This window comes from Limulus polyphemus, unplaced genomic scaffold (assembly GCF_000517525.1).
Source record: "Limulus polyphemus unplaced genomic scaffold, Limulus_polyphemus-2.1.2 Scaffold1158, whole genome shotgun sequence".
NCBI lineage: Eukaryota > Metazoa > Arthropoda > Merostomata > Xiphosura > Limulidae > Limulus > Limulus polyphemus.
Window position 1 is genome coordinate 182898 of NW_013666768.1, and position 25405 is coordinate 208302.

Below are 25405 nucleotides of genomic sequence, written 5' to 3' on the forward strand. Positions count from 1 at the left end.
TCCTCCATTATCTCTCTTCCTGTTCTCTGTCTTCATGCCTGGTTTTCTTCTGGTCTTGGTGGTTAGCATTTTTTCTGCCTTCTTTCATTCGTCCTTCCTCCATGGAAGTTTTTCAATGCAAAGAGAACATTTTGTGCAATTGGTTTCTGGGTCCAGGGTTTTCCCCTGATCAACTCACTGTTCTTTGTCATGCAGATTTCCTCACTTGACTTTTGGATTGGGGTTCTTCTGTCTCCTCAATCTCAGATTTTCAGATGGCCCTGTCCCACACTTTCATTTTTCCTGATCTTACAGGTATTTACCACTTCTACACCTCAGCTGTTCATATGTTCCTTCCAGATTCATCATTTGCCATAGTGGGCTGCCCTTGTAGATAGACATATTATGGTGGTCCTGTACTGTCTCACATTGCCTACATTCAAACCACTCTCCCAGTGCTCCTTGTTTCACCTTCCATTATGTCTTCCTTCCTTCTCCTGTTCACCTGTGGATGTCGGTGGTCTATTTATTTGCCATTGATGTTTCACATACTCTTTATCCTTCTACATATCTTCTCCTTTCTCCAGACCATTTTTCCTCCCTACCTCCTTGGCAGCTCTTGAGGATAACTCCTCCATTTAGCTGCTTTCCCTTCCTTCCATTTCACAGCTTTATCTTTGGTCTGATCTGGATAGACTTCTATGTCCTGTATGTGCACTTCTCTATTATATTGCCCATATGGCTTCCTTCTGTGGTGTCTGTTCCCACCTTTTTCTTCCTTGGCAACCATCCTCTGTTCATGATCTTTCTCATTCCATCTTTGCCAGTTGGTTTCAGCTCTTAATTCAGTTAGCTTATTCCTCTTTATCATCATCTTCCCATACTTTGTTCTGGGTGTCTTCTCATCCAGTTTGACACCTTACCTTTTTTTGGCTTTTCATCTTTGTTGTCCCTTGGAGGTACTTCTTCAGTTGGGCATGTGGACTACCCATGATACGTTCATCTCACTATTTGCATTCGGGTTATCATCTTCCACCTGTAGCCATTCTTCAGCATTCAGTAAGAATTTGACTGGGTAAGTTATTTTTTCTTATTTTTTTCCCTTTTCAGGGACCCTTTTTCTTTTACTGTTGCTCGTTTTTTTAATCCCGCTCTGTGGTGAGTGGTGCCTGACCAAGTATTCTTTAACAAATCAAATCTACACTGTAAGGCCATGTTGACTTACATATTATATTTCCATAGCAAATACACACTACAGAGATAAGATTTTTCACAAGATCTCTTGTAGGTTTATTCTCGTGATGGAATTTTAACACAAAACTTCTCCGTCTTGGACCGTACTCACCCATGGGCTACATGGGTAAAGCAGAAGGGATTCCTGCCGTGCCTTGTATGGCCTGCTTTTAAAAATAGGGTTTAGTGGTGCCCCATTGCACTGTTTCAGGTGCTGTCATTCCTCCGGACTCTCCACTGCATCCCCCCCCCCTTCTTCTAGTGGAGTTTGGAAATCCTTACCACTTTCCAGTTCCAAGCCCCTGGGGTGGTGGAACATAGAGGCAATCAACATAAGACCTCACATATGTATTAGAGATGTCTGTGTTCCTCCCTCAATTATAATCTCATTACTCCATCCATGTTGTGGGTCACCTGTCAGATTATTATGGTTGTTCCTCTTCTGCTAACCTTCGATGTTTATTATTCCAAGGATGTTACCGTGCTTGGGGCTGTTTCGGTCAGTTTCACTTTTGAGGAAGATAGTTTACATTATGCAGACATCTTTTTGATACCAGATGTTGAGTTCCTGGATTTATTTATCAATTTCTTATATTAACCCTTCCGTTACGGGCTGTGTGGAATCCAAGATTAAAAATACTTTAATGCATAAGAACATTTTAAAATTTCACATGAGAAATCTTTATAGTCTCAAGATAATTATAAAAATTTTTTTAGAAAAAAACTATATTTTATTTCTTATTTTCACTACTGTATTTCTGTACAGGTTTGTTTGACTTGAACAACCTCATAACCTTAATAAAAGAATTAGGAAAAATATATAAATTATGCTTTTTTTTGTTCTAAAATGACTACAAATTATAACATGAAAACACAAATTTTTAGCTTAAATCTCATAACATTATACATTTATATATATATTTATTATATTAACCTTCTAGCCATGCCTGGCTAACAATACAGAAGCTACAATGATGGGGTGCATGTGCACTCGTGCTACCATATCCAGTAATTTATAACTGACCTTTAGTCTATACAAAGTGACCTATCTTGGCCGTGTTTTAGTGGACTAGTATTTTGTAAAATACAGTCACATTTCAGTTATTATACATTATATGTGTATTTGCATTATTTCTATTTACAAATATATTCTTATACTTATTTTTCTTAAAACATAGAACAGTAAATAAAAAAGTAAAGCAAAGGTTTATATACATAAAACTTCGAGTTATGACCTTTCTACTTGTTTACTGCTTGTCATTGGTTGCTGAACCTTGTGAAATTTCCCACGTGGAGGATGTGAAAAGAAAATTTTATTTGGTTTTATATATACATTTTAAATAACAAAAAAAAATAATAAATTGCTACATCAATACCATAGAATTCCAATATAATTTATCAAATGTGGTAACTAAGCTGTATTTGTGTCTCAAAAAATGTGAAATTTTGAGCCCACTAAAGACATACCTGATCATTTGAAATCTTGTGTGAAGAGAACTAAATTAGCACAATAACACATCAAAATGGCTGAGAAAATCGCTAGGGGGGCATTCTGAGCTTTTGATTGATTATTCATGTAATATATAGAATTAAATGTATATAAGGGACCGTTTCCAAAAATGGAAAAAGGTGGGCAGGGAACCATTGTGTTTGATTCAGTACAGGAGTGACATCTTAGCAAATAGAAAAGATAAGAGGTTCTTATTTTATATTCTAGCTTGTCAGTATTGGTAGTTTGATTTCCTAATTCATACTAAACTGTAGATTTTGTATTTTGACATTACAAATATCTAATTTGAACCATTGCTGCATTCAACATACCATGTAACACACAAAAATCAATGTTTAGCTGTGTTTTTTAATATTTACTTTTAAATTAAGAAATTAATGTATAATACTAAGATTTGAATTATAATCTACAATTTCATACCAACTTATTGACTTTTAATTTTTCACGCTTTTATATCCAATATTGGTTCTCTCCCACTTGGATGTGCTCATCTGTTTTCTGCCCATATGTGCGACGTCTTTCTATGATGGGTGAAGAGTATACCTGGCACAGAAGTGGTGAAGTCCCCAACATCAGATCTTAGAATCTGACTGTATCCTCTTGGGGAGTGTTTTTTGGACACTTTTGAAAGATACTTTTTGCTTTCCTTCACACTGGTGAAGGTACCATATCGGAAGGTATAATTTTTCTATACTTCCCACCATTCCTCCCCAGTTCTTACATCTTCTGTCAAAACCCGAAGTGATAGTTCAGTAGAATTGAATAGAGGGAGTCACATCCAGCATGAGAATATGCTGCAATCTTATTAGTGGAGGGTTGACACACGATGATTTGCATGAGAGATGCATTGGAATCAGTCAATTCCAATGGAGGGGAGATAAAAGGCTTGTGGCATGCATAATTTTTTTTCTACACATAGAGGACATCACTGAATGAAAATAGCTATTCATGTGAGAGGAGGTAAGTACCTATCAGAAATACATTTTCAGTGTAGGTAAATTATAACTTTCATAGTTACATGGTGGTTACAGGGTCAGTCAAAATGACCAAGCCTGTTTACAGAGAGTTAAGGTGAACAATCTTCAAACCTTCAATTAATTGAAGATAATAATGAGAAATCATAGTGGTACAAAAATAGTATTAATCAAAAGCACTAATTTCTATTATTTAATTTTTTTTCATATTAATCATTTATTTAATGTGACATTAACCATTGTAATTAAAGCTTGTAGGTAATCAGTTGTGTTGAGTTAATCACCCAGCCATGTTTAAGGCTACACACAACATGTAACATAGAATTTGCTAATTGATTAATCATTAGTGTCATTAATCAGTTACATTCAACTAATCAATTATTCTCACATGAAATTTGAATGGTTGGAATAATCAAAGAGAGTAATAATCAGAAACACTAATTTTGATTGATTATATTTGTGAATTATGACACTAATCACTTAAGCTTAAAATCTGTAATTAGTCAGAAATAAGCATCTCATTTCCGGTACAGTGTAGCCGATGGTAAGAGTGTATGTGAACAGGTGTTAGGGATATTTTACTTTAGAAAGGGATAAATATATGTATATTTAAAACTATATTTAAGTGTTTAAGTAAAATAAGGTGACACCTGGAGACTGATTGAAAAGTATATGTTATGCTAATCAATTTATAAAAACAGGTATGGACAATTATCTTAAATAAATAATAAGTTTTGGGAAATTCAGTGTTCACATTACATGAAAAAGATATGCAAAGAATAAAAATTATTTTTCTGACAGAGATGAAACCAATGAACGGAGATCACTGATACCGGTTAATTCCGAAACGTTGAACAGTGTTTAGATTAGCAATCCAATAAGCTTCTTTTATTTCTCTGTCTGCTTTAGTTTTGAGTCCTGTTTCAATGCCAATGAGAGTAACATCGTTAATGGAATGACTGAGTTGGTTAAAGTGTTGAGAAATTGGGAGATCTTTTTTCAGTGTTAATAGAAGATTTATGGTTGTTGAAACGTTCTCTAAGATATTGGTAATTACATTTTTTTACACTGTATAGGGTAAATGGTGTTTTTTGTTTCACAAGTGATTTCTTTGGATATTTTAAAGTTTCTTTGATTGTGCTTGTCAGCAAATGAGTCAGTGGTTTTTAAGAACTTGTAGATTTGACAACGGGCTTTATTACATGGACGACAAACATTTATGGGTGGGGTGTAATTCACTTTTGTGTGAACAAGGATATCTTTTAGAGTTGAGATGAAAATGTTTTTTTCAGAATTTGCGAAATGTTTCTGAGTTTAAACTGATAGGTAGTAATAAAAGGAATTCTATTTGAAAGTTTGGTATTGCTCTGATTTAGGATATTTTTCCACTGGAAACACTAATATTGATTAGTTGATTATTTTCATGATGCTTATCAATTATAATAAATTACTTGCCCAACTTTATTCATGTCAACAATACAACAAATTTAGCTCATTTTAGTGACATAGTTGAATTTTATTTACTTTATTTTGCAGTTCTTCACATGGTACAGTGCACATACTTGTGTAGTATTTAGTTTTCCAGAAGATTAAAAAAAAACATTTATTTTGTTTTGGCATTATTACTTGTTACGTGCATTCACTTGTTAATGTATTAGGTGGAGTGCCTTGTAATTCTGATTTCAGTGTACTTGAAAATGTTGTTAGAATAAATATTATGTAAAATACGCTTTAATGTAAAAGCAAAAAAATTTGAATTATTAAAGACATAGCATTTTTCCATATTTTGGTATTGCTTGATAACTATATATTAATCCCTGTATTAAAATTTTGATATAATTTTCATTAGTATCATTAAGTTTCAGCTTCTTCTTTATAGGTTCCAAAGTTATAACAAAAAATATTACCATCCAGTCAATTCAAGAACTGTCCGAAGTCTTGCGAAGACCACCTGTCATATGGGACAATCTTCATGCCAATGATTATGATCAGAAAAGGCTGTTTTTAGGACCATATAGTGGACGATCCACAGACCTTATTCCTCAGTTACATGGTGTACTGACCAATCCAAACTGTGAATATGAAACAAATTTTATAGCCATTCACACGCTTTCTGAATGGAGGAAATGTAATAGAGATGGAAAAATAGATCTGAGTTTAAGTAAGTTCATGTTATGTCCTAGATAAAGGACATGATTGAGAGTTGTGTTAGCTGGTTGGCAATTTGATCACCTCAAATCTTGTAGCCAAAATAATATATCTCATGAGCTGGAATTTTCCACAGAATTATTTACTAACATTTTATTTAACAGAAGAGTAAAGATTATAAAAATACTTGTAGAAGGTCAAACACTGATAGCATTATTCATGTATCTAAAATACCACAATCAAAAATACTGATTTAAAATTATTTTCTAAAATAATGTACAACAAATATATAGTTAATTAACTCTAAGGTATTTAAATTGGAAAAATTTGAATTACAGCCAAATTTTCTTTTTGATTTAAAAAACAGTTTTTTTGTTCATTTAGACTGAAAAGTATTGATACCACTAAAGGTTGTTGGTTTGTTGATAGGAGCTGTTTATCAGAACTCAAAACTAGTCAGGATTAGTTTCTTATGATAGTTAGAACAATAAATATGACATTACTGTGTATCTAGTTATACTGCATGAACAAAATAATAAATTAATGTTTAGTGAGGAACCTCCTGAATTGAATAATTAATTCTAAAGTACAATAACAGTGATTTTTACAGTAGGTAAGTTCTGATTTTAATTATTACAATGTTTCATCCCATGGTATCAAGTCATCATCAGGTAAAAGGCAATTTAATTCAAGGGAAAATTAAAGACTTCTGTGGTTGAAGACAAATTTGTAGGTGATGTTAACTTAGCTTTTAAGTAAAATAAGGTGAATGAAATATTAATATGGATAAAGGGGGGGGGGGTTCCTGGATGTTCATTTAGCATTGGCATTAACGACTTTATCAGTATTGCTTCAGCTTTTTTTTTGTTGATGTCTGTTTCTCTTTAGATGATTTTGATACTGTTTTCAGTGATAAATTTTTTGCCTCTTTTGAGATGTTCAAAAAACAAATGAGAGTCCTTTAAGATGTTCTTTAAGTCTGTGGTTTATTTTTTCTCCTGGTTACTCTCATATAGAAGTGTTTATATGAATTGCATTTGATTTTATAGCTGACTGTTCTCTTTATTTTCAGTAGGGTAGTTGCTAGTAATAAGGTTCTTGATTTTAATACCTGGCTTTTGTAAGATTATGGTATTTATGTTGATGTTATGTTTCTTCATGAGTCATTTCCATAATCGAATTGGGCTTTTGCTGATGTGTTTCAAATAAGGAATTGTAATGGTGATGAAGTTTTAATCTTTAAAATATGTATTTTTTTTGGATGTTTTGATTATTTTTAACAACTTCTGGATAATTGTTTTTTGGCTGAATATTTGAGAAATTCTTTTTAATTCATTGTCTATATCTTTAATATAGCATATGTTAAATGATATTTGAATAATACACTTCAAGATTCCTAGTTTCTGTTATTTGGAGTGTTCAGATTTACAATTAAGGTATTGTTTTCCGGATTTGTTGCTTTTCAATGAATTTTGTCTCACATCTTGATCATTTTCTTATAATTTTGACATATAGAAAGTTTTTGGAGAACTTTTTTCTTAATTTCCTGTAGTGAAGATTATGTTGAGATAACTTGTGATGTGGTTTGACTGTCTTTTCTTTTTCTTCATCAGAGTTGAAACCACAGAAAACATCATCGACGTATCTCAACCAATTGAAGGGTGTGGAGATTGCTGTTATTATCAATCACATTTAACAACATTGTCGAGTAATTAAACTTACACCTTGGGAAGGGGGGGGGGGAGTATAGAGTTACACTGGTTCTCCTTTTTCAACATTAAAATTATTAATGTTAGCCTACATTTTATGTTTCATACTTATTCTACCATAACACAAGGCATTCAGTACATTTTGTTGAAGCAATTCAGCTGTTACATAATACTGTGCTTCATAATAATGGTCTACTACAATGCATGAAAGGAGCTGCCATGTATAACATTTTGGTGGTGTATGCATTTTTTTGTTTTTTTTGTATAAGTAATGAACTTTATATGAATCAAATGATAAAATTTTCCATGTGAGTGACACATAATGTTTGATTACTATTCAAACATTGTAGAATGGTTTATGTTAATAAGAGAATCAAAATTCTGACTGCTTGAATGCTGTTTGATGTAATGTCAGATATTCAAAACTATTTTTGAATTCATGGCTAGCAAACAAACCTCCAAACACAGCCTTAATATTTTGTTTTATATCACTGTCACATACGTTTTTTATATTTTTGGTATGAATCATAATTGATGATTCAAAATTGTAATTCTAACTTACACTTTAATATAAAGTTTATAATCGTGATACAAAATAGTCAGAATTTTCTTATGTTTGTGTATGTCTGCTTATTCAAATAACATGGAAAGTGAATAATTCTAAATAATAAAGATTTCAAAGATATAAATAATTATTAATTATTACAAAATATTTTATTTTTCATTGACATAGCACTCAAAGAATCTATTCAGAATTTACTTTAACCTAACTTAAAATGCATGGGCTAACAGTTATTACATTTTTTTGCTGAAGGAATTATCTTTATGTTATTAAATTTAGAGAAATAATTAGTTTCATCTATAATTATACCTGTATTTAAAGTGTGTTTTTTTTTTTACTTTGTGAAATGGTTGTAATGAAATTATTCATGTGTATATATTTCAGTGAAAGAAAAAACAAAATTAGTTATTTAGTCTTATAAAGTCACCAACCTGTTTTGTTATGATAAGTGTAAATAACATTTTCAGGAAATATTTTTGTTTCAGGTGATTCAGTTACTGCAGATATCAAACTGGAAACAGAAAGTGAGAATGGTTCAGTAGAAGATATTCCTACCCCTTTAGCTCCAAATACTTACCATCCAAAGCAGGCATTGAAGGCAGCTTTAAAAAACTGGCTACCAGAATTTTACAAATCTAAAAATGCTTATGGTAAAATAGTTCCTGGTCCATTTGTACCAGCACCAGTACCATCTTGCCCACCATGTCCTCCTCCTCCAGCACTTGTCACACCTTCTATTCCTGTCCCAGTCATAAACACCTGTGTAGGTGTCACCATGACCACAAGTGCCCCATGCACACAGGTTATAACAGGTAGTACTTCTTTAATTGAGACTGGTTCAGGCTTCCAACCAATTACTAATCAACTAATAAACAGCCTGGTTCCTCTTGATGACCAACAAGGTCTTCCATTGGAGCCAATGGACTGTAATGCTTCATCAGAATCATCACCTAGCCATAAAGCAGATGGTGAGATGGAACAATTATCATCAGCTCAAACCCAAAGCAAAGGCTCAACATCTAGTCTCTCTGAAGACACAGAGAAAACTCCAGACACTTCAGAAGACATGCAAACTGAACCTACAAATACTGATGAAGACAGTGAAGTTTTATCTAAACAACTGACTCTTGATGACATTTCTTTATTGGTAGATTTGTTTTATCTTCCATTTGAACATGGAAGTCAAGGACTGCACCTTTTACAAGAATTTCATTGGTTAAAAACAAATGGACATAAAATATATGAACACAAAAAAAACAGAAAAGAAGAACCAGATATACAAGAGTGGTACAACCGTGCTACTACATTTGATGATATGGCCAAAGCTCTCGATATGCTGCTGATTCGTTTGACCTATGTTCCCAATAGATCTCTACTGTATGACCTTTATCCATACATTTGGGATATTAAAGGAGTTGTCTCTCTGCTGAATTCTTATCTAAAATGGTTGGGTAAGTTTCATTGTTTTTGGATGACTGTTAGTTACTAATAATGATGAATCATTAGATATTTATATGAAAGTAGTAAACAGATAGTAATTTTTTTATTTAAGCATAAAATATTTTCTCAGAGCAATCATATACTTATAATTATATGCTATTTGTTGAGGTGAAGTTTTTAGCAAAATAACTTATTACTGTTACTATGTTGGGTGTGTGTGTATGTAATTGTGCTTTATAAGAATATTTCTTTGAAATTGAGTGAGGCTTTGTTAACAAGTTAGTTCAACTGAGAGTTAGCTTTTCGTGGCCACTCATAATTTAAACGTTAATAGTACATGTTGAAACATATGTTAGGAATACAAATAAGTAATTCATATAAATGTAAAAAGTAGAACAATTGATGAGACTTGTCTAATAGACAAAGCATTTTGGTCATAAATTATGACTAAGTGAAAGAGGTAATTAACAAATTGGAGATGTCGTTCCTTCGACCCACTCAATATCTCGTCCATCTGGGGGTCTTTTTTTGACACCAATCTCAATCAAGCTCTGCCCTCTTGGCTCAGTCAGTTACTGTTCATGAGGCTCTATTCCCTGACTGCACTGGTCTCTCTTTGTCATGCCCACATGAGATCCCTGCAATGGGTGCTTCACGAATGATGAAACCTTGCTCGGGATTCTCTTTCCTCCCCCTTCTCTGAGAGACAATCTGCACTGGTTGCTGGACAAAGCTCGTACGTCGACGGGCGTGCCACTTCCTCCTCCACATCCAGATCTACTTTTGTTCACGGATGCATCCCTTCAAGGTTGGGGAGCATGGATCAATCACCAGGAAGCTTCAACCCATTGGTCTGTGGAAGAAACTGTCTTGCATATCAATGTTCTCAAACTTCTAGCAGTACATCAGGATTTACATCACTTCCTTCTTCTCACCCGTCATTGTCTGGTGATGGTTCATTTGGACAACTCTATCATATTGGTAGCATATCAACCACCAAGGGGGCACTCAATTCAGACACCTCTGTTTCAGACGTTGAATCTCTTATAGTGGGTCCATGCACATCACAGTCATCTTCTTGCATGTCATGTGCCAGGTGCTTTCAATCTGGTTGCAGATCATCATTTGCAACCAGACTGGATCTGTCCAATGGAGTGGGCATTATATCCTTTCATTTTATAGGTCTTTGCCATCATTGGGGTTCTCCCCAGTTAAATGCTTTTGCCACGGGACACTCTTTTGGTCACCTGTACTCATCCTCAGGCTTTGGCAGTTGATACTTTCAGCCAGGATTGGTCACACAAATACCTTTATGTGTAGCCTCCAGTCTGACTGCTTCACTGGGTGATTTCTCTAGTCCACTCCACTCCTTGCTGAGTCTTTCTTATTGCACCCTTTTGGCCAGCACAACCTTGATTTCTCAGGTTACAATGTCTGCTCCTATCACCACCTGTACCTCTTCCACTATCTCCCTCCCTTCTTTGTCAACCTTGATCCCATGTTCTACATCCCATTCTCACCGTCCTCCATTTCCGGCTTTTGTCCGGTCCTTGGTAAGAAACTCTGGTTTCACATGTCAAGTTGACTCCTTATTAGTTTGTTCCTTTTGGCCATTTTCCATGGAAGTATACCAGCGTAAGTGGAAAGTTTTATTGCTGTTGCTCTGCTAATGGGATTTCCTGCTGACAAGCCTTCTGTGGCTTGTATGATGGAATTTCTCACCTGGCTTTTTGACCATGGGTCTTCAGTCTCCTTGCTTTCTGGATATCAAGTGACTTTATCCTATACCTTCCATTTTTCCTGATACCGTGGGATTTTCCTGTCTCTTGTCCTTATTGGGCTCATGCATTCCTTCAGGATTTGGAGGCTGCCAAGGCATCCTGCCCTTCTGGATTGGGGCATTGATGTGGTCCTCCATGCCCTCACTTTAACTCTGTTTCAACCACTTTCCTTGTGCTCCTTGTTTCATCTGTCCCTTAAAACGTATTTCCTTCTCCTCTTGGCCTATGGTCATTGCCGGTCTGATTTGTTTGACACTGATGTTTCATGTACCCTTTATCACCTTACCTGTCTTCTCCTTTATCCTGATCATTCCTTTCTCCCTAAGACCTCGATAGCTCAGGAGGGTGATTCATCCTCTTCTCCTAGTTCCCTTCCTTCTATATACCTTCTTTAGCCTAGAATAAATCCAGATGGATTTCTGTGTCTGGTCAGGGACCTTTATTGTTATATCACTTCTTCTGCTACTTTTCAGGATATGCACAAGTGTCTTTTTATCCCCTGGCAATCCTCCTCGCTTTGTGATCTTTCCCCTTCTACCCTTACAAATTGGATCTGCCTTTTGATTCATTTGGCCTACTCTTCCCTGCCTTCTTCCTACCATACATTGTCCCATGTTTCCTCCCATCAGATCAGACATCTTGCCTTTTCCCTTGCTTCTCGTCTTCATCATCTGATGGAGGAGATTCTACAATCCGGCATGTGGACCACTCCCATGACATTCATCCCCCATTATCTTCATTGTATAGCACTTTCTTCTGCATCGAGTTTCGTCTACCACCTGTTGCCATTCTACAGACTTTTACTGGTTATATTTTCTTTCTATTTCCTTTTTTCTAGGGGTCCTTTCTCTCCTTTATTGTATCCTGCTCTATCGCAAAAGGTGTCTGACCAGGTATTGTATAACTCTAAATCCACACTGTCAGCCATGTTGACTTGTGCTCTCTTGTCCATGGCTTTGCATGCTCACTGTAGAGGTGGAGTGTTCCACAAGATTGCTTGATGATTTCTTACCTCACAATATGTTACTTCATAAACATGCCCATTCCGGACCATACCACCAATAGACTACATGGGTAAAGCAGAAGGGGATTGCTGCCCATCCTTGAGATGCCTCGAATGAATAACCAGGTATGGTCTGCTTTTCAAAATAGTTTTTCATGGTCACCCATTGCACTGTCTCTGGTGGTGACATTCCTTCAGGCTCTCCACTGCATTGTCACCCTTCTTTCCTCATATGGAATATGGGAGTCCTTACCACTACCAGTTCAAAGCCACTGGGGTGGTTGACTAAGTAGGCACCCTCCTGAATGAGGTCCACACATAAAACTTCAAACCATTCAGTTGAAAGTAGGGTGGTGGTGTTCTGCTGGTGTAGATATGACATGGCCTCCAGAGGAGTTGAGCTTTCTCTTTACTGGATAACATGGCCTCCTACTAGCATTTACACAACCACTGAGTTGAGCCGTCACTTTCACAGATGACGTGGCCTCCTACTAACATTTACACAACCACTCGAGTCATGCCATCACCATCACAGTTGATGTGTCCTCCTACTAACGTTTACACAACCGCTGGTGTTGAGCTGTCACCTTCTGGTTGACTTGACCTCCTAATACCTATTACACAATAACTAGATTTGAGCTATCACCTTCCTGATTGACATGCCCTCCTGATACTATTTACATAACAAAGGGCTGAAATGGCCTCCCACTTATTTTTACACAAACAGTTGAGTTGAGCCATCACCTTAATGGATGACATGGTCTCCTGATACATTTTACATACGTACTGAAATTGAGCCATCACAATTGCAGTTCACTCCTTCGATTGGAAGACCTCATTCTAAGTAGAAGTTGGTTCCCAGTATCATGGTATTGGATTAGAGTGAACCAATCAACATTAGTCCTCCCACGATTAAAGGTTGTATATTTCCCTCCCTTAATTTCTGCACCTGTATCTTTAGTCATAGTGGTAGTATGTGAGAATGTTTTGGTGCTTTCCTTATCTATCCCTCATTCTCTTTTTATGGGGATGTTATTGCCTTTGGATGATGCTGTTCTATGTCACGGCTGGGGGAGTCAATTATATGTGATTGACATCTTTTGATACCAGATGTCTTTTCCTGGATCGATAAAATTATGAGAATCCTCTTTGCATAACCAGAAATTGATGTATGTCTTAATCCACAATCCTTGGGTTTGAGGTGAATAAATTATGATCCTCATCCTACATCTGCATGAGTGTCGTTACCCTGCAAGGAGGTTTTGGATGTAGTTCACTTACCAAGTACGGTCCAATGTGCCCAAGCCACTCTACACCTCACAATTTCTGCCCTTGTCCATGACACACACTACACTATAGATCTTCAGATCTATATCTCTCATGGTCAGGAGTATTCTTTGGATGCTTTTGTGGTATATCTCTCATTCTCTCGCACTCGTCCATCCTCCTTTTCAGTGTGGGATTCTAGCTGATGTTGTGAAAGGAGGTAATACTGTAACGGAAGCTATAATTTTCCTATACTGAAATTGTATTTTTGACAGGTACTTACTTTCTCTCACACTTCCTACCCTTCCTCCCCAATTCTCTGGTGCTAATGCCTTCTGCCAAACTTCGAAGTGTAGGTTTGGTAGAGGAGTATAGAGGAAGTCACATGCATCACATGAGGATGTCATATTTCTACTGGTTGAGAGATGAAGCATGATCATTTGTATGAGAGACATGTGAAATATGATAATTCCAACAAAAGGGGAGTGCAAGGCTTGTGGCATGCATAAAGAAAAGTTCACATATAGAGGGTAAAACTGAACGAGAATAGTTAATCTTTCGAGAGGAGGCAAGTACCTATCGGAAATACATTTTTATTATAGGAAAATTATAACTTTTGTCATTAATTTATTTTTTAATTGGTATGGCTAAGTCCTACCTGGCATTCTTGAAAAATTCAAAACACTTTAGTTTTTCTGATAATATATGATGCATAGGCTTATAAGTTCTAGATTCTTCAATTTGTTTTTAATTCTTGGTTGTCAAAAGCAAGTAACATGTGAAATTATTATATATATAGTTTTTTTCATGGGTTTTATTTTTTGTATGTGTGTTATACTTTATCAAGTTCTCTCTTCAAGATTAGAGCCCACAAAAAATATTTTTGTCACCTATGTCTGTAGGTTTTTGTTTCCTACATATATTTATAGATAGATATAATGCAATTTGTACTTATGTAAGTTAATTTTATAGATTTAAGTCCAAATATTTTGTTTTTTAATTAAAGAATTTATATAAATCAGCATTTATTTACTTTTTCTAGGCACAGGACTGAATTAAACTAGTGTTTTCACAGTGAGCAAAATATAAGGCTCTTTTAAATTTTTTTTGCATTTTCATTCACTTTGTAGTAGTGATGGATGATGTACAATTACCATCAGTATACTACAATACCAAAATGTTGCAGTTCCAGTATTGTTCAATCTGGGAAGCCATGGTACTGCCATGGATGATAATTCATTGCACTGCTTGACAAAAAGAAGCATTAAACATTGTCCAGACTAAGGAGTCAAATAACCTATTCTGAAAAACTTAAATAAAGTAATGCAACAAGTTTGATTTGGGATTATTTGGGGGATTTGGCTAATGGAGAGACCATGCTATTGATAATGGAAAGCCTAAATGCTGAAGATGTTTCAAACAAATTCCGGCAAATGAAGGCAGTGCACCAAAATTGTTTAAACATTTGTCTGGTCAGCATCTAGACATCTTTGCAGACATTAAACATCAGGTTTCTAACATGATGAAATATTGGTCTTTGTTTGAATAACTATATGGACTGAAGGACTATTTCCATTATTCATAGTTTTCATGCAGACACACAACAAAAATTTTAATGCCTCTGGTGTTTATTTAATATTTACAATATTTGTCAGTAGCTCCTGCACTTACTGAAGACCAGTTGACTCTGAGCCTATTATGCAACATCACTAACATTTTCATGTACTTCACATGCAGTCATAAAGAAGCTGCTAACACACAACCTTACAGCAATGAACAAGCAATTAATTACAACAAATCTGCATTTTATTTGTCATAATAGAATGTAGTAGCACAAGAAATTCGTATGAATAAAAGTATTACAAACAGTAGAAGTTCCTAGTTGTATTTTTTTATTATTCTTCTTCTAGCATTTCTTTTCTACTGTTATCACAGTACTATTGAGTATCATCATATTAGAATTGGTTTCAATATTTGTGGAACAAACTATTGATATCACCCATCGCTATTTTATAGCCTCATTTGCTATATCTACAAAAAGCATCAAAAGTATGATTTTTACACAGTAGAATTTTAAATGCCAAAATATTATCCATTAATATTCTATGAGTTTTGACATAAAAAAAAACCTTATCCACAGTACTTATAATGTGATTATGAATGATAAATGTGAGTTTAAATATTATGAATTTGTGCACATGGCATGTATCAAAAAAGCAAGTAATGTGTTGGATATAATAAAATGTTTGCAGTAAATAGTGCATGTAATTAATTTATCAATATCTGTACCACTAACACTAAGATACAGTTAGCAGTAGTTGACTAAGCAGACATTGAACTTTGCTCTACAAGTGGTTGTTATTGTTACTTTTATTTTAGTTGCATAATGACTTCAATACAAAGTTAATGCAATTTTCTGATTAGTTAGTTCATGTTTTGAACACTGTATATAGTATATACTTGCATATTTTATCTGTATAAATGTATTTTATTCTTTCTTTTTTTTCTCTAGCTCTTGGCCGGGTGCCTCCTGCAGTGTCAAGTTTGATTACACCATCATTCACATGTATGCAACTTATCTGTTTTATCCATTCTTTTAATAGGAATATTTTATAATAATTTTACAACAGATAGTAAATATTGGAAAATAAAATAATGTTTTGGTTAATCAACTTTATACATCTAGCTAGGTGATAAAGCATAAAGAAAGTAGGATCTTAATATTCAACTTTTGAGGGCAGTTGTCATCCAATTCCTTGCCATCTTGGCAAGGTGTGTGACTTTCTAAAGCCAAGTTTTACTCATTTGTAGCAAACATACACAATTTTTTTTTTCCTTTCAGTGACAAATTTGATATTTGAAAGAAATATTTAGAAAACTATTTGGAGTCATCATAGTTAATAATTTACTAATTTAAATTTAAAGTTCAATAACTTCACAAAAATTTCAAAATCACAGTTTTTTCTGTATGTAGTTTAGTTATGTTTTTAAGTGAAAGTACGTTAAGTTGCCGAGACTACATGTTAATGACAGTGATTGTCTTATAGGTATTTAAGGATGATAATATAACTGGGATATTGGATGTTTTGATCTTTTTACAAATTTTATGCTCCTAGCATGTATAGCAAAGCTTTGATCAAGCATAAAAGCATCAATATTACAATTTTTCTGAGTAAAATTAGGTTTGAGGCAAGAATGCTTTCTCACTGTTATATTTTTCCTTTTTAAGTTAAAACAAAAGGTTATAAATCTATAAGTCTTTTTATTTTACTTTTGCAAAAATACACACACACACGTTTTTAAACATCAGTGAAGTAAATGACCATTCTTTATTTTTTGCAGGGGTTTGTGTAGTTGTGAAAGTAAAATTTGTGCAAGACTAATATACCACTTATGTCTCCAGTATACACTTCTGAAAAAGTTATATAAATAAAATATGATTATTAATATGTAACTTTAAGAAAACAAACCAAATGTTTTGGAAGTTTGTAATTCCACTTTTTTGTTAGCAAAAGATCAATTTGGGATCAGGAACATGGCTGATTCAGCTGAGTATGTTGCAAGAGTGTCAGTTTAATGTTCAATGAAAAATAGTAAATTTATGCTTTTCTTGTACACCTGTTATATTAATAGTTCTCATTATAATAGCATACATGTACTGTTCATTACCATCTAGGAATTTACAAAAATACAGATCTGTATATCAAAAACATGTTTTTGCTATCTATTTTGTTTATGTAATGTTAAGATAATATAAGTTTTATATTATATTGCTCTTTTTAAGTAGTTAATTTGCCCTAAATACATGTCAACAAAAATATTTTTTGTCATTCAAACATTGAAGTAATGCGTATTTATAAAATACAATGTAATAAATATCCTTTAAAGCATCACTAGCTCTTTCTGCAAAAGTTGATTGTAAGCATACTTGTGAAATGATTTTCAAAACTAAAACATAGTTAACCCACTTTAATATTTCTACGGCAATAAATTAGGAAATATTTTTGTATGTAGTTAACCTGATTATGCAGTCTCTGCTGGTGTGTTTTTTATATTCAGTGAAATAATAATAGATCTTTGGTTTTTGAGCTAATAGTCCACAATTGGTTTTTGAACTGATACTTCTAGGGTTCTCCAAGGGTTATAAGGAATCTTTCACTAGTGGTGAACAAGAACCTTGGTTGTTTCGTGGTGGTCTCACAGCAGAACTACAAGTATGTATCAGAAGGACTAGATTGGTCTAGCACTGTTGCAGATGTTCCAGGTGCTTTGTGGTACATGGCACCAAAGGAACTTTGTGCTAAGTTTAACATTTTCTCTTTTTGTTTCGATAGCTTGCAATATTCTAACTTCTTGTTGGTTTTTGTTTTATTATGCAATTGGTCAGTGATTTAATAACAAGTGCATCACATTTTCACCGATACCACAAGAATGCAGAATTTACAACCCTCCATAAATAAGAGTATAAAAGAGAGGAAACAAATCAGAGATAGCAGTAAATGAAAACATAAAGTCAATTATCAAGAAAAGAAATGAGATGAATTAGAACAAAACCATTGTCAAAGTATAAAACAAATACATATTATATGGTGACTCTGGTAATTTCTGTTAATTTGTCTTTTTATTTTAAAGAAATGTCTTGTTAGAAGGTGTGTGTGCATTTACAATAGTATGGCTTTCATGTGAATTTATAAATAATATATCTTTCTCTTTCTGGTTAACCATTTGACTTCCATTTCATTGTAGCGCTTATTACCACTTGAAAGCGTGAGCGATCTGTTCCTTTACAAAGCACCTGATACACCAAGTGATAAAGTATACACCATTCGTCCTTACCTATCAAGTGATGAGGTAGGTACCAAAATGTTAGTAGAACTAAAGATAAGGTCATATGGGTATATTTCAGTTGCTACTTTTAAGATACATATTCAGAGTGTACGTGAAATGGTGACCATGTTTATTTTTGTCAGTTATATTACCCCTTATTTATAAAACCTTGGCTTACACAGAGTTATTTTAATTATTTTAATTAATTATTGGAGTTGATTTTAAAGACACAAGATTATTATTTGTATTCCTGTCCTTTATTCAAATAGATAACTTGAAGTTAACACACATTTATATTTGTAGATGTATTTTATCTGTGGTAATGGAAAGATTATAACAATTTTTTAGTAATTTCACTTATAAGACTTTGAAGAAACTATATCTAGCTTCTTTTTTTTTAATGTAATATTTCATATTTACATTTTGGACATTAGAGAAAAATTCAATATGTCATAATGGCTTTGGTTATCATTACATCAAGGTAACTTTAATGAAAATAAAAAGAATATTGGCCAAATATAAAAGTCACATAATAATCAGTTTCAGCATGATTGATCATTTTTGGAGAGTTTTGTACATATGTTACAATTTTTAAAGCTTTGTGTAAAAGGTAAAGACTGTGTTGAATAGCATACCTAAAATAATTATAATTAATACAAGACAAACTCCTATCTGCACTGTCTAATAATAATAATAAAAAAAGATATGTTTTCTGGAGATTTTTATATGATGTTGTGTAATGTCTGAATCAGGCTGCTATATTTGAAGTATGTCGTAAAACTTGTGATGATGGTCTTGATGGAAGCGATGTGTTTCCTGATTACCCAGATCTCATTGGAGACAAGTAAGTCCTCATAATGCAAGCTTACCACATTTAGATAAATATAAAATTATGTGGGTATCATTATATTTGTTTCCTTACAAATGCTGGAGATATATGGCTTCGAGCTATAGTATTTTCATGAAAGTTAAGTAATAAAATATAAGATGAAAATTAAGATCAGGTGTTTCATGTAAATGCAATTAGTGATTTCAAATTCTTATCTTTAGGTGAATGTAGGTTACTGTATTTCACTAACTGGTCCAAAACATTAAATCCAAATCCATAGTTATAGTATCTTAGAAGTACTAGATATGATTCTTGTTACATTCAGCTATTGTTCCATCCATAAGAATGATTGGTTATTCAGCCTAAACTATATAGGGGTTTCACAAACTTTGTCTCATTTGTCACTTTGAAGTCTCAGGCTCTTCTTGCTCTTCAAATGATCATATTCAATATTAAAGTAAAGTGTTATTAACTGTAAACATATAAAAACTCGTACTAAATGTTAATTTATGATGTAAGCTGAATAGTCAATCATTTCTATTCCATATCACCTGACAAATTATCAGATATATGGCTTGCATAAAAAATGAATTATGGGTAGGATAATGGTTGGATCTTGTCATAGCTTAAATATTATAAATTCTAATTATACTGTTATTGTTTTTTTAGTATTCTGTAACAAGAAACTTGTGTCTGTAAGTTATAAGTATAACAAATATATTATTAGAAAATACTCAAAAGATTTGATATGTGTTTTTTATTTGTGGTATAAATTTTTATTCTATCTATTTGCCTGTGAAGATTTTGTTGGCAATTTTTTATGCATATTCTTTGAGAAAAATTATTTATTTTAGAAACCATATTTAGTTCATGATAGCTTCTGTGTTTCAGCAGAGTTTGGCTGCAAAAATAAATATCATAGTGATGTGCTAGTGATATTTAGTACTATAACATAAAATTATTTCCATTTTCCAATTTGAATTTCCATTAAGGAAAGTTTATATAAGGATAATTTCAAAGGTATATGTAAGCCTACAAAAACAAGCTTTGTACATCATAGTCAAATTGACATACATCAGTAATAAGTAAATAAAGTTGAATCATTGGTTTGTAAAATTAGCTCAACACTTGAATGAAGGTAGGATAAAAATACATGTTTGTTATTCATATTTTGCATATTTTTAACTTTCTGTGCATGGAACACAATCAGAAAATATTATTAGTGCAGTAAAAACATTGTAAAATAGTAAGTAGAAAAATTCATGTTTTTAGAATTATAGTCTTACATATGGTGTAATTAGATGTTTTTAAACTATACATTTATCAAACCTCATCTTATTCAAGGTTTTGTATCCTATATCTTAAGGTGTTGTTTTTATTTCCTAAGATATGTTTCTGTTTTATTATAATTGAAATAGTCTCTTCAAATGTAAAAACAAGTTGAAGGAATACATTATTTGTTTCCAATACGGTACATTACCTCTTCTTACAGAAATAGTTATTCTCGTTCAGTGCTGCCCTCTATATGCAAAAATGTTTTCTGTATGCCACAACCCTTGAAGCTCCCATTTAGCTGGAATTGACTGATTCCAGTGCATCTCGCATGCAAATCATCATGCGACTATTTTCCACCAATAAAATATGAGATACTCTCTTGATTCGACTCCTATTCAATTCTACCGAACTATCATTTTTCATTTGGCAGTACTCTTGTTATAATGTTTAGTTTATGCTCTCTTGAAGTGTTTAATTTTAATTTTTTTCCTTATTTTTATATTAATTTCCCTCAACAAGTTTACTCTTTATTATATAATAGTGATATTTGTAACTTGTTGAGTTATTCCAAAGTGGAATTCTTTTATATTTCTACCCACTTACAGAACTTATTACTTCATTACAAATAATTTTTATTTCTTTCTGCCAACACAGTTGTGGTTGGTTATTCATTTTGCTTTATGAATTCTACGTTAACACTTCAGAGGTTACATGTTCTATCAGCACATTTACACAGGTTTCAGGTAGTGGTACTCTTATGTTTCAGCAGAGTTTGTTTGCAAAAAAAATATAAAAGTAATGTGATAATGATGTTTAGTACTATAACATAAAATTACTCTTGAATATTATTTACTTCTCAGGGAAATTGATCATCCAATGTGCTGACTTTCGTCAGGCCTTGCCTCGAATTTGGGGGCCCACACATCTTGACATACAGTCTGTCAACTTTGGAAAGATAAGACGTTATACTGTTATGGTTTTTGAATAATTTTATTTTTAATATTATTACATGTGGTTATTTGAGTTCTGTAACATAAGTTTCGTTAGATTGGCCGATACTCATACTCCAGTTCAGGGCAGAAATTAGGCTTAGTTGTATCTTTTCTCCCATATCACTGATACCAAGGTTTTTGTTATTTTAGGATTACCTGTAATTCATCTTACTGATATATCAATCATTCATTTAACTATATTGTTTTTCTTCCATACATCACGTCTCACACATAGGTTATTGTTAATACATACTTATTCCATTTTCGTTATTATTTATCTTTTATACTTCATTTTAACTTGTATGGAACCCTTAAGCCGAAGTCCACACTAACTTCTGTTCCCAATATTGTACATACTTATTGTTCAGTTGAGATTTTTATTTTAGACCTTAGTGATATCCTTTGTCCTACAATTGTTGATTAGGCTTGTCTGTTATTTTCAGTTTACCTGTAGTTCTACTTGTGGGTTAATCCCTAATTAAGTTAAATATCTTGTTAGCTTAGGCTTAACGAGTGTCTGTTAATTTCAGTTTACCTGTGGTTATACTTCCAGGTTAATCAATAGTTAGGTTAACTATATTGTGTTCTTCAACACATAACATGTATTACATATGTTTATTTCACTACATAATTTCTTACCATTAATTTCATTTAATTTATAATTTATACTTCTTTTTGTTTGTGTGGGCCCCTGTGGCTAGGGTCCACCCTACATGCTCCCAAAATTGCTTGCCTTCCTCCTGTAATGGCTGAACCAATTTCTGAAGGCCTAGGTTTTGTCAGTTTTCCTCCACCTTATCATGGATTGTATTCCAGGCCTCTACTGCAGAATCTGCTAGGTCTATCTCATTTTTTTGTATTTTTGTTTTAGACACGTTTCACAGTATATTCCCCTTCTCCTGATGTTGTTTCATGATGTTCTTTGTGTCACTCTTCTGAGAGTGCCTTAACTTACCATCAGGCAGATTTTCTTGTTGATTTTATATCCTTTGGATCTCTGATAATCCTATCCATTTTCTTCCCTACCTAGTTTTTCAGCTTCATATTACCCTATCTACTCTCCTACAAATAATGTTTACCATCCACTTCCTTTCTTAGGTGTTCCACCTATATTTAAGGATTTTGTGCAATACCTCCTCCTTCTTCCCTCCATGTTGGGGTGTTTACCATCTTCAGTTCTTTCCCTTCGCACGTGGCCTCTTTACTTTTGGGATATTTTTGGGTGGGACACTGCTGTTTGTTTACCATCCATTGCTAATAGGTACTTAAGATCAGATCTTTTTCTCTACAGGTCCATTTTGTTGGGGCTCCTCCTGTATATTTAGCATCACATGGAGTATCTACCATGCTATTTTAAATTGTTTTTAGTTGCTCTTTTGTTTCATTCTGAGATATTATCATCTTTATTCTTTTATATGTCCTGCAACTTCCTGTCCTTTACCTGTCCCTTCTATGGGTTTTGTCCATTCATCTTGTACATCCGATGCTGTTTGGGGTTCTGGATTGATCAGTCCTGCCTCAGTCACTTCTTGAGTTTTACCCATTTTATTATGCAGTCTTTGATCACATTTTGGTTGGCAATTTCTGCATGACTTGGAATGCTCATGTTACATTTTCTATTTTTGGGATGCTGTCTTAGATTTTTTCACCACGTTGTTTTCCCTGTTTCATGCCTTGCCCTTTGATCTTGTTTTGGTTCCATATGTCTTTTATAGGGTGTTCTGCATTTTCCCCGACTTCCACATTTTGTGGGATTTTACCTACAACATTCATTGGATGTTTAGCTTTGGTTAGCTCCTTCCTAAAGGGGGTAGCCTTAATAATACATATACCCCTTCCACTGTCAGCTTGGGTAGCTAGATTTTCCAGTTAAATATGTTTTACCTGTTCTATACCTCACATCCTAGTCTCTTTGGGGTGGATATCTTTAAACACCCCTCCATAGGGACAATCAATTCTCCTCCTCGAATGCATTCAATGGAGTGTTCTGTTATCCAAACCATTCATTTGATTTTCCTCTTAATTTTCATCCTTCCCTCTTCATCTATATGCATTGATAGTTGATCATATCCCCTATGTTGTATACCGCTTCCTCCCCCTCTTCTGGATTATTTCTCATCTGATACTTATCTCCAGAGGTGAGAGATGTGTTACGATCAGTAGGAGGCTTCAGGACGATGGTCTACAGGCAAAATGTCTCATCACCTTCACACCCTGGCAATTCCACCAATCCAACATGCTTTTGGTCACTCTCCTTCTCTTGTCTGAAGTTGACTAATCTTGTTTCATTTCAACTCTTCAACGGTGGTGGCTTCTATCACTCTCAAAGAGGAAAGGGGATGCTCATTTTTGTTCCTTTTGTGGTAGACTGTGAATCTCCCTTTTTGAACCCACACACTTGACATACGTCTCCTGGAAGGTTATGATCCAGATGCTTTTGTCATCATTGCTGATTGACTTTCCAGTCATCACACTTTCTCCCAAAGAGTGACCTTTCAATCCTCCAAAATTGTTGATGGCTCTGCCTACTGTAGAGTACTCCTCCAAATGAAGTTTTTGAATCTTTTATTGATTCCAAGTTACCTCTCTTGTTTTTGGTCTCTGGTTCATCATCCACTTGACCTGGCTGTTGATACATTCAGACAGGATTAGATCCAGTTTATAACATTAGTTTTTCCATCAGTCTTCTTCCCAAAATGTTTGTTCATCCATGTTACTTCAGTTCAGGTCTTTCTGATTGATCTTTCAGATCTGGTTTTCTCGGCAGTTTCAGCTCGATTTGTTTCCTTTGTTCTGGATCAATTTGATTAACCTACATTTTCGGAGTTCATGTAGTATATTCCTGTTGACTTTTTTATTTCTTACCATCTTTTACATTTCTTCTCGGTCGGATCCAGTTGATCTTCTTTGTCCTATACATGTTGTGGGTTGCTACATTGTTTTTACAGCTTCTTTTCTTGGAATCCATTCCTATGGTTTCCTTTTTCTTTGTCTGTGATTTTTTTTCCTTCCTCCCTAACCCATAGGGTTTGGATTGTGATTTGATTGGCCTTTTATTCCTTGTATCTCCTTCCCACCATCAATTCCTGGTGTCTTCACTCTGATCATATACCTTCCCTTTTCCCTGCATATTAACAATGTCGTCTGTTGGAGGTACTTTGTCTGTCGAGCACTGGGACTACACCTCATATGTTCATCTCCCATTCTCTGCTTTGTCAGTGTACCATCATCCACTTGTTGCCATCTTTCACTCTTTCGTGAGACTGTGACTGGGTAAGTTACCTTTTAATTTATATACCTCTTATTTTTCAGGGGGAATGTCCCTCTTTTTCTTTATGGATCCTGCTCTGTGGTGAGTGGTGCCTGTCCAGGTATACTTAAACTAGTAAAAGTTGCAATGTAAGACTGTGATGACTTAACAATTATAATTCCATGACCACGATATGCACACTACTGAGATGGGGTGTTCCACTAGATCCCTTGTAGGTTTATCCTCGCAATATATTTGCTTTATTAATATGCCCATTCCAGACCTTACTCTCCCATAGACTACATGGGTAAAGCAGAAGGGGATAGCTGCCCATCCCTGTCATACCTTGTATTAAATAAATCGGTATTGTCTGCTTTTTAAAATAGGGTTTGCACTGTCTCTAGTGTTGTCATTCCTCTAGACTCTCCACTGTGCTTTCTACCTCCTTTCCCTCTAGTGGAGTTTGTGAGTCTTTACCACTTTCCAGTTCCAAGCCACTGGGGTGGTGGACCATAGAGGCATCTTCCTGAATGAGTTAATGAAATACAAATAATATATATATATATATATATATATACACAGCGTGGTCACAAGTAAATAGACACCTACTTTTTCAAGAAAAAATTA

General features: G+C 34.2%; 1 protein-coding gene across 1 annotated transcript in view; it reads left to right on the forward strand.

The window, feature by feature from the left end:
- Nucleotides 1–1326: 1326 nt before the first annotated feature.
- LOC106462405 (protein O-GlcNAcase-like) overlaps nt 1327–25405 on the forward strand; it is a 31748-nt gene continuing 7669 nt past the window's right edge. The window contains exons 1-8 of the mRNA XM_013922332.2: nt 1327–1369; nt 5576–5857; nt 7458–7505; nt 8601–9566; nt 16118–16171; nt 17734–17819; nt 18352–18456; nt 19185–19276. Of these exons, the coding sequence (XP_013777786.1) occupies nt 1327–1369; nt 5576–5857; nt 7458–7505; nt 8601–9566; nt 16118–16171; nt 17734–17819; nt 18352–18456; nt 19185–19276 (1676 nt within the window). The remainder of the gene's footprint in view (nt 1370–5575; nt 5858–7457; nt 7506–8600; nt 9567–16117; nt 16172–17733; nt 17820–18351; nt 18457–19184; nt 19277–25405) is intronic.